Source organism: Hoplias malabaricus, chromosome 18 (assembly GCF_029633855.1).
Source record: "Hoplias malabaricus isolate fHopMal1 chromosome 18, fHopMal1.hap1, whole genome shotgun sequence".
NCBI classification, from domain to species: Eukaryota; Metazoa; Chordata; class Actinopteri; order Characiformes; family Erythrinidae; genus Hoplias; species Hoplias malabaricus.
The window spans coordinates 7,547,748-7,564,627 of record NC_089817.1 but is presented as its reverse complement, the minus strand read 5'-3'; the positions used below and the strand labels follow the sequence as shown (position 1 = coordinate 7,564,627).

General features: G+C 39.1%; 2 protein-coding genes across 5 annotated transcripts; both read right to left on the bottom strand.

Moving 5' to 3' along the window:
* Window positions 1-441: 441 nt before the first annotated feature.
* Window positions 442-2,738, bottom strand: ier3ip1 (immediate early response 3 interacting protein 1). Its single transcript, XM_066651004.1, has 3 exons — window positions 2,605-2,738; window positions 1,708-1,809; window positions 442-1,178 (listed from the first exon to the last, which is right to left on the bottom strand). Exons 1-3 carry the CDS (start codon window positions 2,735-2,737, stop codon window positions 1,123-1,125), a joined length of 291 nt encoding a protein of 96 aa, XP_066507101.1. The 5' UTR covers window position 2,738; the 3' UTR covers window positions 442-1,122.
* Window positions 2,739-3,707: 969 nt separating this feature from the next.
* Window positions 3,708-15,567, bottom strand: skor2 (SKI family transcriptional corepressor 2). Of its 4 annotated transcripts, none has more exons than XM_066650971.1 (9): window positions 15,484-15,567; window positions 8,520-10,380; window positions 7,900-7,963; window positions 7,014-7,090; window positions 5,390-5,471; window positions 5,190-5,288; window positions 4,865-4,932; window positions 4,591-4,653; window positions 3,708-4,100 (listed from the first exon to the last, which is right to left on the bottom strand). In XM_066650971.1, the coding sequence occupies exons 2-8, from the start codon at window positions 10,344-10,346 to the stop codon at window positions 4,594-4,596; spliced, it is 2,277 nt and encodes a 758-aa protein (XP_066507068.1). In that variant the 5' UTR covers window positions 10,347-10,380; window positions 15,484-15,567; the 3' UTR covers window positions 3,708-4,100; window positions 4,591-4,593. The 4 variants fall into 4 exon arrangements, with proteins under 4 accessions (XP_066507068.1, XP_066507069.1, XP_066507070.1 ...); XM_066650972.1 differs by lacking the exon at window positions 15,484-15,567 and adding an exon at window positions 11,439-11,642 and having other exon boundaries at window positions 5,390-5,467; window positions 7,013-7,090; XM_066650973.1 differs by lacking the exon at window positions 15,484-15,567 and adding an exon at window positions 11,439-11,642 and having other exon boundaries at window positions 5,390-5,464; window positions 7,013-7,090.
* Between the last annotated feature and the right edge of the window lie 1,313 nt (window positions 15,568-16,880).

Genomic DNA, 16,880 nt, shown 5'->3' with positions numbered 1-16,880 from the left:
AAGCAGTTGAATATATACATTCCTTAAAGAGGTACTCTGGCCAAAATCGAAAAATATAACTAAAAACGGTAAACATGGCTTCTTACTTCCTACAGTGGTGCTATCAGAGATTGTCTAGTTTAAAAAAGTTGGCAGTAGCTAAATATGTTGTCTGGTTATTTGCCTCTCAATTATGCAACAGTTCCTTTCTCTTTCACCAGGGAATTATTCACAGTGGTTGTACGATATATTTGGAAAATACATGCTGTGTTCTGTACAGAGAGAATATTTAAAAAACATCTGTTTGAAAGAAGTCATAAGATTAAGGTATGCAATATTTTGCAGAACATCACAAATATGACAAGGAACATATAATAAGTCTATTTTTGGGCGATAGATCAGAGCACCACTTTAAATATAATACAACTCTAAAGCCAACAAATATATTTCAGAGGCAAAAAGCATCACATTACTTACATGAAAACAGCTTCTCTTTATTAAAATCTGATAAACACTGAGTGGCTCCATACAACACTTTTACTTGTGTTCAATCATCAAAACAGTCTTCAGAGTCTTCTCTGACAGTTCAGAGCAGCCTTACAGTGTTCTTTCACTTTCCCTTTGGATACAGGGCACAAAACAAGCAAAGCTTTCTCCCTTAACCTCACCTATGTCTGGAGTGTAGTACTGAACACTGCAATGCTGATAGCTAATTTAGAAACCATAAATAAAACCTACATTCTGGGGAGCATAAACAAACCTAAACATACTGCTTGTTCTTTGAGAGTTCTGTGATTAACAGCATCGGCTGTATGTGTTTATACGCGACCAATTCCCTAACTTCTTACATTAAGAGTGACTAGTACAAAATCATAGTTACTAGATCATCTCTCTTTAAAGAAATATACTGAGCAACATCATACAAACAAAACAATGGAATTCTGTTGATCTCTGAAAATACAAAATGCTGTAGGAGTAAACACTTGAGGCATCCCAAAATATGACTGTTGTTGGGATGCAACTCTGAGAAACCTGAAATCGCTAATCATGTAAACCACATGTACAAAAAAAAAAAAAAAAAAAACAGTCCATTTCTTTATTCCTCATGTTAGCTCTTGTTCGATGATGACCGTCACTCCATCTTCATCCAAACAGCAATAGTAACACGATGCACACCGAATTTACTATTATCAAAGGCACTGTCAACATAAAAAAAGCAGACAACATATAAATTCTTCTAACAAAGTATACATTTAAAAGGACTTGTTGCTAACACGTGTAAAAATGTGCCTATGTACTTCTACTACAAAAGAATGGAATGCGCCGGAGCAGTGAGACAAGCACCTAATGTCACGCTGCACAATGCCAAGCAGCAGCTAGGAGACTCTAGTTTATAGAACTGCATTAGTTCTGAAGTGAAGGAGCTCCATCCAACACCTCTGAAATGAGATTATCCAAAATCAGTAACTGACCTCACTTATTGTTGGCACTCAAATGATCACAGAAACATTTCAGTATCCAGTGAAAGGCCTTCACAGAATAGTAGAATCTTTTAATGCAGCAAAGGACTAATTTCATATTGATACCCTAGTTGGATGTGTATGCATCTCCAAAGGTTTGAACATACAGTACAGGCAGAGAGAGAGACAGAGAGAGAACATTGAAAAGATTCTGAAGTCTTACTTAATGTAATATAAACTTACATACGGTGTAACGCAAGTTACTTACCTCTCATCACTGTCCTGACCGATCGGATTAGATTCAGAAGTTGTGCTTTAATCCCTGGTTCATCTCCAAAGCCACCGACACTCTGATCTGCTCCCCAGCCAACTGCAATTAAAGAAGCACTCTCCAGTGAGACACTGCTGAGGATCTTTAGGAAAACGAATCCAGCATCTGGCTGCTATGACCAAGCCGTTGTTGAAAAGTAATCCTGATGATGTAAAAGTATGTCTGGACACTGGAACAATTTAGATTGGCCTTTAAGCTTGTTTAGATCATTATTTATTTTTAATTATATTACTAAAATAGTGGCAGAACTGACTGAACATGGCTTATCTTCACCTAGCCTTAATAGACATGATCCTATCCAGAATAAGGAACAACAGAGACCTGAAAAGTAGAAGCGGAAAAGGGTGCAAACGTATATTTTAATGTGAATAATATTTAATATGAAGTTTCACCATATGTACAGTTGTTTATAAGTGCTTATTTGCATGATTACATGGTTTTACCGAGGGATAATGAGCAGGTAATCTGCTGGGAAGTGTTCTTTAAGTGGTTTTGAATGTACAAACAAAAAGTTCTCCACTGTTGTAACAAGCCAAAAATCAGTTTCCATTCTCTGCCGAGACCCGTGAGTTGGCACTGAACAGTCACTACAGTTAATGTTAAGCTCGCAGCTAAAAACAGAAGCATATATACCCATACCGTATAAAACACTGAAGATTAGAGACACGCATTAATAGATTAATTAAAATAAATACTTGGTGTGTATGTTCTTTCACTTAAGTCGCCTGCGGCAGCTGGGAGGAGGCAAGCTTTTCTACTGTTTACAACAACGACGACGACATGAAACAACACACACCCGTTCTGACAGAGACAGACATACATAGAACTACTCACTTTTACTGAGAAACCTCTCTTCGTGTAACACAGCGATGGCATTTGTGCACAATATCGCCGTCTGGATCAGAGAGTACAAAGTGAACGCCATGTTGGCACTTCTAGTCCACGGCAGCGCTGACGTCATGCGCATGCGCAATTGCATGTCGTTTTATTTTCTAATTCATTCATTTTAAAATGTATTCTTGTCTTTCGAGAAATTTTCTTGAGTTTACGAATGTTTGAGAGAACATTATTGATTGGCAAAAAAAGGCAAGAAACGCCTTTTTAAATACGTTTTCCCCCTTTTTCCATTGGGTTTATTCACGGCTTAAATGACATTAAAGAGGAATACCAGGTGATTTGTTTAAAGATTTCTTAGTAACTGATACTTTCAGAGAGTTTTGAAGTGTAGTGGTACGTTGCCTGGTCACCAGCAGTGTTGATAGGAGCTAAATATCAGAAGATTTTGTGAATTTTAGATTAACTATTATTTTACCATTGACAACCCTCCATATAAAAAGCAGTGCACATAATTGCAGTGGTGGATTTGAGTAATAAAATGGCAGTATTTATGTTTTGTCTAAAATATTCTACACTAGCCTTGCCACAACAGATGACTGTTAAAAATAAATTTCAGGCCACAACTGAATCATATCACTACCGTTTAAATGTTTTGAGGAATCAGGGCCACACAGGTGTCATGTATCATTTAGTCCAGATGTCTGGTTCCTATCACTATCTCTGTGAACACATTGATTTAATTGTGAACAAATACGTAAAAATGTAAAACATAATTTAAATATGAAAGAGACATATTTCTTAATGTGTCAATGAGGATTCCTTGGTTTTGACCCCATTTCCTAATGGTCTTTAGTGTTTAACAAAGACGTATCACAGAATAAATAATATAATATCCATTAATATACAAATGTTCATGGTATAGACTTTTATTATCCACATAAATAGTAGAGAAACTACAAGAACATATTTAAATACATTTGCTTTAACAATAATAACATTCTTCGTTTTTAGTTTGTCAGTGCTGAACTCAAACAAGCAAGAACAGAAGTTCGCTCGCTCGCAGTTGCTCATGAGTTTAAGTCAGATTTTAGAGGATATCATTCTTGTTTGTTTACTTTATTTTTTATAGCCAGTATATATATACACAGTTCAATTTTTTACAAATAAATAAATGAATAAATAAATAAATACATAAATGAATAAGCAAAATGAGATAACTGTACAGGACATGGCTGTTTTATGTGGCACTAGTGCAGGAGACAGAGCTGCTTGCACTGTGACTCTCTGGATTTGTTCGTCGTCGGTCAGGGAAGCATACGTAATTCAGTTACTTCTGATGATCAGGAGAGATGAATGCACTTCTTCTGATAACCGTCCTTGATGAGGGGATTGCTTTAGTTTTATTTTGTACAGTAATGAAAAGTCATTTTCTGCGTATTTCAAATTAAGTTGAGAACAGCCTTTCATGATTTCGTAGGAAATTAAGTAGTGACCTGAAAAAAGACAGAAGGACAAATATGTTACAAAGATGCCACAGTAAACCAGCTTCCCCCAAGATGTGCGTATGTTGTTTTAAGAAATAAATACTTTTTTATACATTTTAACCAGTCGACATGAAGCGCACATTAAAATATATTAATTATGCATTTAGATACTTATTATACTTTTATTAAACATATCTTATTATAGTTATATTATACTGGAGCTAGCTGAGCTTTCTGGCTTTGGATGGATGGAGGGGGGAAGGCAGCACGGTACTTTTAATCAGTATTACTATTTCCCTGTCTGATGCATAGTGATGAAATACAAAAATCCAATATGATTTAAGAGGTGGGAAGGTCTTTTGCGTTGTCATCATTGTGGAAAAACAAATATTTTTATCTGTACTAGATACATGGAAAAGTTCAATCTTGTAGTTCTGTATCTTGCAGTTTTGATATATATTAAGTATCTCCGGCTGTAACAGGAATGTAAAATACTTACCATTCAGCTTTTGCTTAGGTTTGCTCCAACCTTTTCTTTTCTGATGATGTTTGCATAGGGAATCTAAAAAACAAATATTGCTGTCAGTCTTTGTTCAAGTTTGAGTCTTTACATGTCACAAGTGTTTTCAGCTCCTTATAATCTGGTCTGGACATGGACCAGATTATGTATGGAACACAAATGAAATTGAATAAATGGCATTTTTGGGTGAGAAAGATGATCTATTTCTTAGTTGTTTTCGCCCAGAAATTATAAAACATTGCAGAACCCTCACCATCTGTAGCTGCTGCACCATCTCTTCTCTGTACGCCAATTCCCTTTTCATTTGGTCCTGAAAGTTATCTGAAGGAGAAAAGGATTTTAGGAAAATGAGGCACTATTGGACTAAACAAATATGAGTCTCAGTTTCCTCATTGACTGTTACTGTTACTCATCTGATTCCTATTAGCAAAAATTGCTATTGTAAAACAGGCTCATATTGGCTTTCATTTATTGAGTATGGAGAATTATACAGAGACACGGTTGTGCACTTTGGTTTTCAAAATGCTAAGCCCCAAATGAAAGAGCTGAAAATGGCCCGAGGTCTGGATGGAACTTACGGAAAACGGGGAACGGTGAGCTGCCTTTGAGGGCATGGAATTCCTGCTCCAGTCGTCTCCGTAAGTCTATCTGCTCAAGGAGAACTTTCTGAAGTTCCTCTGAAAGAAAGTAATCACTGTATTTAAAACCCAATCTGACCAGGTATTGCATGTATCGCGATAAGATAACTGTTCTATATCAAGCTCTTTCCGAACCTCACCTTTTTCCATGTTTTCAACATCTTTCTTGAGTGAAGCTGGCGAATGTGGGTCTTGACTAACTTCTGCTGCTGCTGCTGCTGCAAAAATATACATTTAAATGATGAATATACATAAATATATACCCACTGAAATAATAGGATGATTTCTTTTACCCATGTGTTATTTTAGGATGATGACTATTTCATCAAATGACCAGCAGGTGTCAGTAAAACCTTCTGTAATCATGAAAAACTATAAGAATCCAAATGTAATGTATTAGAATTCATACACTGTTGATAGTTTCTTACATTATGTTAGTTTTCTAATCATAATAATCGGTATTATAACAATAGTATGACTGGTATATTTAAAACTGCTCGTATGAAAATGAGTGTCAGTGGCTACATTTTCAGAAAACAGTTCCCATTCAGTGAAAAGCTCAGGTGATCTGATATTAGAAACACCTAATCAAATACTCATGCTGATCAATGTACCTTACAAAAAGCATAAGTCTTCCAGCATGTGTCTGCCTTTTAAAACGACAGCAATTTCATCTAGAGGAGAAGTTATTGTGAAGATAAGGTCCTTCGTGTTATTGATTCTGTGATTGTTATTGTGCTGAAATATCAAATTATTATAACCTGCATGTCCTCAGGAGTTGCCATATTAAGCGTATTGCACCGCTGCAGAATATTGGCAATGTGGGGGTGTCATGCTCTCTCTGTGCCACGCCGCAAATCAAATGCCTTAAATGAAGCAATCCGGCACATTTGTGTATATAATCCCCCCCTCATTTCTTTCTTTCCTTCTCTTTCCCTCTCTCTCGCTCTCTCTCCGTTTCACGTCTTGCCTCCTTAAGCCTTACAACGCTTTCCTCATTTGGAAAGCGGGCTTGTTCTCGCTCTCCTCCTCTCTCTGTCTCATTTGACAAGCAAATTTGCAGACACTGCCTGAGGATAACAACCTCGTTTGACAGTCAATTAACCGTGAATAGTCAAAGCCAAGGCAGTTTGCATTACATAAATGGAAAATTAGATTATTTTTTTTCCTCTCCCAAGAAACAGAGCTCTCTTTAAGACACTGCCTTTAGACTCGGAAATCAGAACTTCTAATCACGTTCCCTCCACCAGCCCCTTGGAGACATTTAGCAATCAGGCAAAGGTGGTTTCATTTAATTTGTTTCATGTAATTTTTTTCAAACATATTATACGTTATGTGAGGAGATCATTATCGGCTCGATAATATAAATGTTGGCATAGATGTCGTAAAACACTTTTAATGTCTCCCTGACAGATAAAAGGCAATAAGCTATGATCTTTGTAATGGAAGATTTTGCCAGGCAAAAGGCAATTATATCCCATTTGATATTGTTCAAATGGTGATTGTCACCTTCCCTGCACAGAGCTGATTGTCTCCTTGATCTGTTATGGCTCCCCACAGAACACATTTTGCCAATGACATTGTCGAGTGAACTGCTCCATTTTCAGAGTAAGGCTGGAGTTGAGTATATATTCCATTTTGTCTTTCATATTTAGTCTAATCCCACAATCCTTGCTGGGGGTGTGCAAATTGTTCTGTAGCTCTTTTGCTGTAAGTGTTGGATGTTTTATTTATTTTCTTTTTAAAATTGATGAAGTATTTACCTGTGTTCTCCCTCCAGTATTCCGGTGCCGTCGTCTCCGTCTCTGGGAGAAAGAAACTGCTCTGTTCTTTGTGGTCTTCTGTAAGAGGACAGAGAGGTGTTAACACTGTAAGTTAGAGTCGGCCTGGAGATGGAAACCGTCTTAAACCTTAAAGCTATTTAAGGCCAGCTGTGTGAAAAAAAGAAAATAAAAAATGAGTCGAGAACTCTGGTTTAATCCCGCCCTCGTTCAAGAGTTTAATCCAGCCCACTGTGTTTACTCAGAAACATTTATTTGCATCACTCATTTTATGAGTGTTGAATAAATAAAGGGAAAAAAACTAGAGGCATTATTCATAAGGCAACATCACACCTACACTGTCCTTTCATGAAAACTGACATCAATCGATATGATCCATTGTCATATGGGCTGCACATTCTGATGTCACTTCATTACAGGAAGTGTTATAAAAACTAATGCTTGTTAGAAAAAGCTGATTTCAAAAGGTATATGCAGATTTACAGTCTTCTACTGACGTTTATGGTTTATTTTCTGATATGAAATGATGATGAAAAAGCATGTAGTTTTTTATATCAGTATTTTACACAGTTACTGAATAAAACATAAATTATGGCAGATATTTAAATGCATTATTTTTAGAGAATAAAAGGAAGTAAGGCTCAGCATATTTACAAACAGGAATATGTATTTTGCTATGTACGCCAAAATGTTCTCCTGAAATTGTAAGTCAGGTTTATGAATAGCTTGTGTATATGGTGTAAAGACATCACCCTTCAAAACTCTTCAGTATAACCATATAATTGTTCGCTACACATTACTTCGTATTCAGTTTAACACCAGAGCTCATTACTGTGCTGTGGTACGTTCCGTTAATGAGGGGCACTCACCTGTGCGTGTTGTTTTGTCTTTGGTTGCGTAAGCTGGCAGCCCATCATCTCTACTTTTATGTGACTGTAAACACAAAGCACCACAGAAATCTGATTACATCTGATTCATGTCTTCAGGCCACATGGCACACACTACACATATATAAACCACAAAGAAACACTAGCCCTGAGGATGACAATGCTACTGTGAGCACTTTGTTTAAACGTTTACATCAAGATACGCCAGACTGATTAAAAAATTAGGTGTTAATTGACATGTGTACAAGACTTGAGTATGCGTACGTGTGTGTTTGAGTGTGTGTGTGTGTGTGTGATGAATCTAGCCCCCTCTCTTCCCCCCTTTGTAGCTGCGAGTGATTCCTCCAGCTCCCTGAGTTAATGTAGTGTCGGCAGGTTAAAGACTAAAAGGGCTAATAGGCGGGAGTGACAAAAGGAGAGCAAATATAATGTCGCCATTAAACAAAACACGACTGGGCTTATTAGGAGGGATCAAAGCACTCTGAATATTTCATTTCTGCAGGGAGCACACGGCTATCAATCTCGTTATGCACACCGATCCTGCCAGTCTGTGGCCTGCATTTAAATAATAATTAGTTTAAGTGCCTGCAGGGAATATTTACATTTTTGTAAGCAGCGGCGGTGTCCTCCACTGAGGCGTGAACAGGGCTGGGGACTTTGAGGGAGGTAGGTGGATTGACAGGCATGCTGGGCTTGTCCTCTGTGGAGATTTCAGAGGGGATGGAGGAGTGGAAGGAGGCCGTATCTTTATCCCGTTCCCCCGCACTGCTGTCAGGAAGCCCCCGCAGGTGGAGGCTGCACGGCTGCTGCTGTTGTGTGGATGGCTGCTGCTGCTTCAAGCTGCTGAAGTCTTCCTGCTCTTCATCCTGCTTGGTTTCCACATCCACCTCCTGCTCCTCGTCACTCTCTCCGCTCTCACTCTGGTAGCTGCAGCTGGTGCCAGGCGAGAGATGCCTTTCGGACCCCAGGTCCTCTAGGTTGCCGTGCAGCTTGGCAATGCTTTCAGCATCCTTCACCACTGGACGAAAAGCAGAAGAGTGATAGCTGGCCTTGCGAGCCTGCAAGGAAGGAGCATCCAGCAGCTTGAGCCAACCTTCTGGCGCGGCGGGCCGCAGATCAGGCGGAGTCACGGGCGGGCACTCACTTTCAAACAAACCCGGTCTGGGATTGGGTCCTATTCCAGCAACTGTGCCAGTCTCACTTTGATCAGACAGGTCCAAAAAGGCCTGCCTCAGGGAGGGTGCTTCTGTGAGTGTGGAGAGAGCATTGGGCTGTGGCTGCAGATACGTAGGCACTGGGATACCGCCTGTTGCCCTAGGGGGCCAGAACATACAGAATGGAGGGTAAAAAGCATCCTTGCGCCCTGGCCACAGCAGCCCAGACAACCCCCCATTTTTCTGGCCATTGGTTGCTTCATTGTCATCCTTCTTCTGCTGGCAAAGGCCAAAAGCAGGGAAAGTGTAGGGGCTAGGAAAAAGTGAGGTTGGAGGGAACTTTTGCAGCATCCCAAAACCTTTGCTGGGCACTGGAATGACCGGGTAACTACGAGGGTTCTTCCTGGGAGACAGGCCACTAGCATCCAGATCTTCATCCTCCTCAAATCTGCCTCTTTTCTGTCCCATGTCAGAGGAGATCACATGGGGCAACACAGAGCCCACAGCCTTGACTGAGTCCATAGAGGAACAGTGGGATGAAGGCAATGCTCGCTTGCGGCTGCCACCGTTGAACATAGCCTTCACATCCTCCCACGCAAACACAAGGTCATCAGGCGGCGTCTTGTCGGACAGTTTGAGGTGACGGCGCCAGGAGTTGAAGTTGGCAGCATCGGGCTGGGTGTACTTGGCCTCAGGCGTCCGGTGGGAGTGAAAGATGAACTTGTTGGGAGAGAAGTACATGTTGCAGTAGGAGCATTTGATGCACTTGGCTCTGGAGCTGTTGTAACGGGCCGGGATGAAGCTGCCTCGACAGCCCCAGGCGCACTCATGCGTCACATCAAAAGCAAAGTTGTCTGGCAGTTTGGGTGGTGAGTTCTCACCCAGAAATGACTTGCAAAGACGTTCAGCCTCTCGTTTGGTAATCATACCGCAGCGGCGTGAAGATATGGGCATGGCCCCAGCTCGCCGAAGGATCTCAAGCTGGACTGGAGTGCACTGAACACATGTGATGCCCAGAGCCACCCGCCGGTTGTGGATCTCGTTGTAGCTGTAGTTCTTCAGTAAAGTATTGGAGATCTGAGCCAGGCACAGACGCTCCTGGTGGTCGATGACCAAAGAGACAATGGGCACACCATACAGGATGACCTGACCCACCTGGTTGGGCTTGAGGGAAGAGTGGCTGGACCTGGGTGGAGTAAGAGGTTCTTGCTGGAATGAGCTGGGAGGAGTCGCCATAACTATGTCACTGGGTCCAGGGAGAAGGCTCTTGTCCATGCTACGGAGATCTGCACTAGGAAACGGGTTGCAGCTGTGAATGAAAATAAAAAATAAGTGAAAGTGGAAACACAAATGTCAATTTTATTTTTTATAACATGTTGTTTATATATGTATATATGATGCATTTTATCATATATTAGTAAAAACCTTTGCAGAATATGTGTGTGTGTGTATGTGTGTGTGTGTGTGTGTGTGTGTGAGTGTACATTCATAAACACACACCACAATTATGTTTTCTGATTTAAGATTTTTAATAAAAGTCTCGTTTTCCCTTGCATTTAAAAATCTCTAACAGCAGTTTCTGCTCCTATTAAAAAAAATAAAATAAAAGTCCGTGAGGGACATTTTCCTACGCCCCATTAAATGAGAATATAATTTTCGCCAGAATTTATGAAAGCCAGTCCGTATAAATTATTTATCATTAGCGCGAAGAAGAAATAACTGCGAACAGATAAAACCTGCTCTCGTTTTATATAAATATGACACTGAAATATTATACACAACAAACCGAATCAAATATTTACAATTCTAAACAAGCGCCAAACACAGACAATGATTTAACGATGATTTTCACACAGTAACTGCCGAATGGTTCAGGCTCATTATAACTAACTAAATCATTTTTCGCAGGTATAAGGATAAATAAAATAGAGATGTAAATGTTTGTGAAAGGAAAATGTAACATATAAAAAGCAACCGACTTCTCTATCGGTGACGTAAATAATAATAACCACAACGAAAAAAATAATACGCCTCATAATATTAATAATAAAAAGTACATATTCGACAATACAAATAACCGCATTAATAATAATAATAGTAAAAAAATAAAACACAATAAAAACAATAATACATAAATACATACATGCTAGTAATAGTAAAATATTTATCATTATTATAATGGCTATTGTTATATCAATATACTTATTATTAATATTTTATCATCTTTAAGGGGTTGTATAGCGCTGGCATTATTAAAGCGTTTTATCTATAGCAGCCACAAGATCCAAAGCAACGGACCAATTCTCTCTAATTCAGCGCGTCCAGTTCATCCCTGAGAGGAGCGTAACAAACTTTAAAGTTCCTCACCTGAGCCCCGTGTTCGGTCGGAGAGCTCCAAAACCGCTACAAAACGACAAGCATGACCGTGTTCCCCTTCATAAATAAATACGGGAAGGTTTAACAGTCGAGCTAAACTTGAAAACACCACAGAAAACAAAAAAAATTCTCCGCCGATACGCGACGCTCCGTATTTCTGCGGCGTTAACTCGAGCGAATGAGCGACTAAGTGCTGCCTTATTCGCTCTAAAAGACGTCTAGCCAGAGGCAGTGTTTTTTTAACCCACCCGTTTACCGATAACCCCCGCCCACAGGCTCTACGATTGACTGATACGTCCGTGCATCCTGCGCCGTGATTGGCTAGCAGTATATACACACGTAATCTGCGGACAACTTCACCAATTCCAGAGTGGTGAGGGCGGGGCATGTGCAGAAACAGGCGGGAAAACAGAACACGCTCGTGTTCCCGTTTAGTGGCGCTGATTGGCTCTGCTTTCGCGCCTCAAACACCGTGAGGAGTGAAGTGGCGTTTAAGTAAATGTCGCCCTGTTTCTTTTAGTTAAAATTTGAAGCAGAAAATATAAACGCTAGATACATAAATCGTTATTTTAGCCATATTTAAGTCTGCTTTAAAAAAAAAAAAGACATTTGGGATATTAAAATAACCTATTTATGCCATTCACAATCCGTGCTGGCTGCTATTTATGGTCTATTTATGTTCAGATGAAATAAACTTTAGAAATAATCCAGGTTGATTCGCGTATTTTACTGATAAAAGGTAAATGTTTGATATTCATTGTTAATGTTATAAGTCGACATTTTCCAGTTCGTTTAATATGTAAAAAATAAGCCTCTCATTCTGGAATGGGCTTACTTTGAACTAATACTACAGCTTCGACGCATCCTTCCTGATCCATATTATAAATGTATAAATATTAAAAATAATAATTGCTGAGATAAAGGTCTAAATTCTGTATTATTCAAATGGTTACATTTTTTTCTCTTAAGAATTGTTTCATGAATATTCTCCCTCTTCCAGAAAATAACTAATCTATCTAACTTCTATCTAAAATTACAGACAAAAACAAACATAAATCTACATATTATGTGTAAAATATAATAATCATATAAAATCTACAAATCCACAATTGTTCCCTGTTCTTACTCACCTGTTACCTATTCCATTCAGCCAAAATTGTCTAACGTGCCTGAGCCTAAAGGTCATGGGGATCATTCATGATCAATCTGTATGAATAATGGACATTTACTAATCAAGGAAGGAGGATAAATGTCGAGCTACCATTTTTTCATCATTACCAGAGCAATACAGACCCAATCGATCCACCGTCCAAAGCAAAAAAGCTAAAAGTGATCATTTAAAACAGAAGACATCTTTCACCACCAAACCAGATCATCAATAACATTCACCTACAACAGCCTGCCAGGTTATTGATTTAACTATGAAATTATTAAAAATTATCCCCTGCCCTGAAAACGGCCTTGAAAGGACACGATCATAAAGAATTTCCTTAACAATAGAGTCCAGCCATGTGCCAGTATTTCCACATTATACAGAGGAATTCTACATTTTTCCAAAATTCTAAACAGGTTCTCAAGACAAAGACAGTCACTTATATGCAATGGTTGAAAATTAGATTTCTTTAGTAGTGGTGATGGAAAGCAGCCACACACATACACACACTACGCTAACAAATGTGACAATGCACACACTTTTTTAAAAAATGTAATGCTAAAAATAACAATATAGCCATTAATAATAAAAAAAGATGTTTTATTTAGTAGCTAATATTTTTTTGCTTTACAGCCTTTAAGGTTTTTAAAAAATATACACATCCCAAAATCTTATCAATTAGTTAATATCAATAAGAGAATAATGTCTCAGACACTGAACAAATATGTTGTCATATGAACATGTTCATAACTGTTTCTTGCCTGAAAATAATTTGAAAGTCTGGTTCCTATCATTGCAGCTTGGAGCAGTGTAACTGCAGTCTATGTCAAATATTCTTTATATAAAATTACTAAACATCTAAAAGTAGGTGAGATTTGCCCTGTAAGGCCCTACACAGGCCTGAGAGCAGTGCTAAAGCTGCTGTGTGATTAATACAGAACTAGTGGCGGTGAAGTGTTGGATGGGGTCCCATCTGCTGGTCTTTCAAACTCATTTGGCGCTCCTCTGGCAGCCTTTGTTTCCTCTCAGGCTTAAGATACAGCCAGAGCTGAGGCCAGCATCAAAATGCTTTCTGCTACATAGGCCTGCAGTTACATATTAGCATGCTGAGTGGACTTAAGAGACTATATACCACACACTGAAAAAGGGGAATGAAAATAAATATGCATGCATGGATGAGCAGATAGACACTGAGTAGACAGAAAACATCACCAAACCAATTCACATTTTTACCAAAATTGAGTAATTCTGCTTTTGATATGTATTTATTTTTATTTGGTTAAGATATAAACAAAGTAATTCAGAACTGTTCCCAAAGGTGGCAGACACCAGACCTCTGAAGGTCTTAAAGTGTGACTGTTTTACACCTTAAGGACATAATTATAAAAAAAGATAGATTACCCATTTTAAATTTTTGAGGCCAGAACAGACAGGTGTTTCTTTTTTAACTGTTTTGTTCACGGTTAGTTTTCAGTGTCAAAATGAAACAGGTATTGCTTTGAAAAAGGAAAATGTTAAAAAAAAATGTATGATGACAAATCATTGGGAGTCCCACAATGATATTTTTTCCTGATTTGTTGGATGGATGGGTGTGTGGATGGATGTTTTGTCGCCAGAAACCATTTTTATATTTCTGCTGAGTAACTGAATTTCTGAATCAATCTGGTTGAAAACGGAAAATATTTATTCGTGAAAGATGTGCGTTGAATGAGTTCACAACCGCCCACCTTCATTAATATAGTAAGTATATTGTGGTTTGGCTGCAAACTACATGCATCTGTATGTGTGCGTGAGTGTGTGTGTGAGAGAGAGAGAGAGAGAGAGAGAGAGATTGGGGAGGCGGTGGGGGAGTGGGCGAACCCCGCTGTGAAATTAATCGGGCGTCTAAAAAAAGAAGATCCATCCGGGTCCTACAGAGGTCAGCCTGAGCGGGATGTGTGCGGAACTTAAACAATAGAAAAAAAAAAAAAACGGCGGATCCTTAAACACAACCATCGTGATATTTAATTTATCAGCGGGAAAACCACTTTATAAAACACCAGCAAAAAAAGAAAAATATTTTAAAATAATAATAAAAAAAAACCCTATCTCCTTCAGTAAAATCCGTATTTCAAAGTCTTTCTGAGAAGCGCGACATGAACGCGCCTGACCTGCTGATACACTATTTACCACCCGGGTGTTTTAAACACACTCCAGTTTTGAGCTTGTATTTATTAAAATATAAATTTCACTGGACACTGCTCTTGCTCAGACTGGAACTGGCGCTGTGCTTTCGTCACTCTGACGTCACTAAAGTCACCTGGCACGCGCCCTCAAATTCACATTAATTACCGGGTTAGAGTTGGAGATTTATTCAAACAATAACTACAGGAAGCAAAATTCAATGTCTTAAAATTACGTCTACACCCAAGGCACCCCTGGTTGTCCAATCACAAACAGAGAGGTTTATACTTATGTATCTATCCATTTATCCCTTTTTAAAAAATAAATCAGTTGGCGCTTGAAAAATTCGGATACAGTGCAACGTCTTTTCACCGGTGCCCTGTCCTTTGTAAAAGCGGTCACCACACAATACCCGTCAAAATAATGAAGGTATAACCACCGTAGGTTTATCAAACATTATATAACGTGTCGTGCTCCTGCGTTCCGTCATTAATAACCCAACTTTGTAGGTGCAGCAAAGCCAAATTTAATTTAAACGATCAACGTCTTCTCGAATTGTTGGGAAATAGTTAGTGAAAGTAGGAGATGCACTAAGGCCACAATAGTTTAAGAGGGACGTATTTTTTTATATTATTTGTAAAGGCTGTGGGTAACATTTGTTGCTTTTTAAACAAACAAACAAACAAACAAAAAAACTTAACAGAACACGTTATAGCCTACCTTAGCAGCTGAGGAGACCGACTGTAAATGTTCTCCTTAAACCAGCTCAGTCTGCAGCGTCAGAAAAACTGTGAGAAAATAACATTGACCATGAATAACTCAATAAAAATAAAATAAACACAACATTTTCTCTGTTATAAACCATTTTATAAGTGTCTGAATTTTCAACGTTATGTTAAGATCCATATTTGTGTGAAGAGTAAAAAGGGCGTGTTTTGAAAGAGGACAGCATTAACTCCTTAGTAGCCTACCTTCGTTATTCCGTTATTGCCAAGGGAGCATGGACGGACCGGAGTTTATTACAGTGTCAGCCGGGCCTGACTTAAATTAGTCCTTAAAACAACATTATAGTTGGAGCGGTTTAAATATAAATACACTCATATTACTACCGTCCATCAGTTCTTCATTTACATAATATTTAAAGAGGGATTTCCAACTTTAAAAGGTGAGTTTTGTTTACGACCGCGTTAGTCCTGAAAATTATTGACGTATTAACAACTTTCATTCTGGCTGAAGTTTATAAGTCTAACGAACATCTTTAAAGCCGTCTTGTTCGCGGATTTAAATGTCTTTGCCCTTACTAGGATTGCTTCAGTAACGAATACAAAAACGCTTTTTCCTTTATCAGTCACTGTCCGATAAAAAGACGCACTGTCTGTGAGAAACCTTTTTCCCCACAAACACAAACAACAACAAAACACGTGAAACCGTAAAATAACAATCAATATAGCACCGTTTAATGTGACACAGCTCTTTACCACTTTCTACTGATAACACCCCCGGCCCGTTACCTTCTCACTGCGCTAAAGAAAGCAGGGAAAAAAAGACCAACCCAAGAGAGTTACCGACGAGCCTGGTACACAAGGGGATAGTTTCGAGACTCCTTTTATTTTCAGAACAGACAGCATGCAAACTTTAAACCGAATGAATATAGCCTGGTACTTTTTATGCATAGTTATATCTTCTTACCTTTAGCTCCAGCATATGCAGCAGTCTCCTGCCTCCCTCCTCTACAGCTTCTGTTCCTGAGCCGCTGCAGCTCAGCACTGAGCTACAGCAGCAGGGACTGATGGGGGTAGACTGAGAGTGAGCTCCCAGGGATGATGGGAGAATGTGAGTTCCAGGGGAAGGGGGTATATACTCAGACAGTGAGCTCCAGAGGCTGATGTGTGTGTGTGTGTGTGTGTGTGTGTGTGTGAGCTACAGAGGCAGGGGAATATAGACTAAGGGTTTGAGCTCCATGGGCAGATGGAATGTAGACTGAGAATGTAAGCTTCAGGGGCTGATGGAGGTGTACTAATTGTGTAAGCTGCAGGGGCAGAAGGAGATAAAGACTGAAAGTGTGTGATTCAGGGACTGATGGGGTTAGACAGAAAATGTGAGCTGCAGAGATGGGG

Excerpts from the sequence above, each read along its gene's own strand:
- skor2 (XM_066650971.1), bottom strand. The coding sequence starts at position 10,346 with ATGGACAAGAGCCTTCTCCCTGGACCCAGTGACATAGTTATGGCGACT. Across the intron at positions 7,964-8,519 it reads CCGCCGCTGCTTACAAAAAT|TCACATAAAAGTAGAGATGA; the intron begins GTAAATATTCCC and ends TTGTGTTTACAG. Across the intron at positions 4,654-4,864 it reads TGGTGCAGCAGCTACAGATG|ATTCCCTATGCAAACATCAT; the intron begins GTGAGGGTTCTG and ends TTTGTTTTTTAG.
- ier3ip1 (XM_066651004.1), bottom strand. The coding sequence starts at position 2,737 with ATGCGCATGACGTCAGCGCTGCCGTGGACTAGAAGTGCCAACATGGCG. Across the intron at positions 1,810-2,604 it reads AGAGAGGTTTCTCAGTAAAA|TTGGCTGGGGAGCAGATCAG; the intron begins GTGAGTAGTTCT and ends CTTTAATTGCAG. Across the intron at positions 1,179-1,707 it reads GGTCAGGACAGTGATGAGAG|TGCCTTTGATAATAGTAAAT; the intron begins GTAAGTAACTTG and ends TTATGTTGACAG.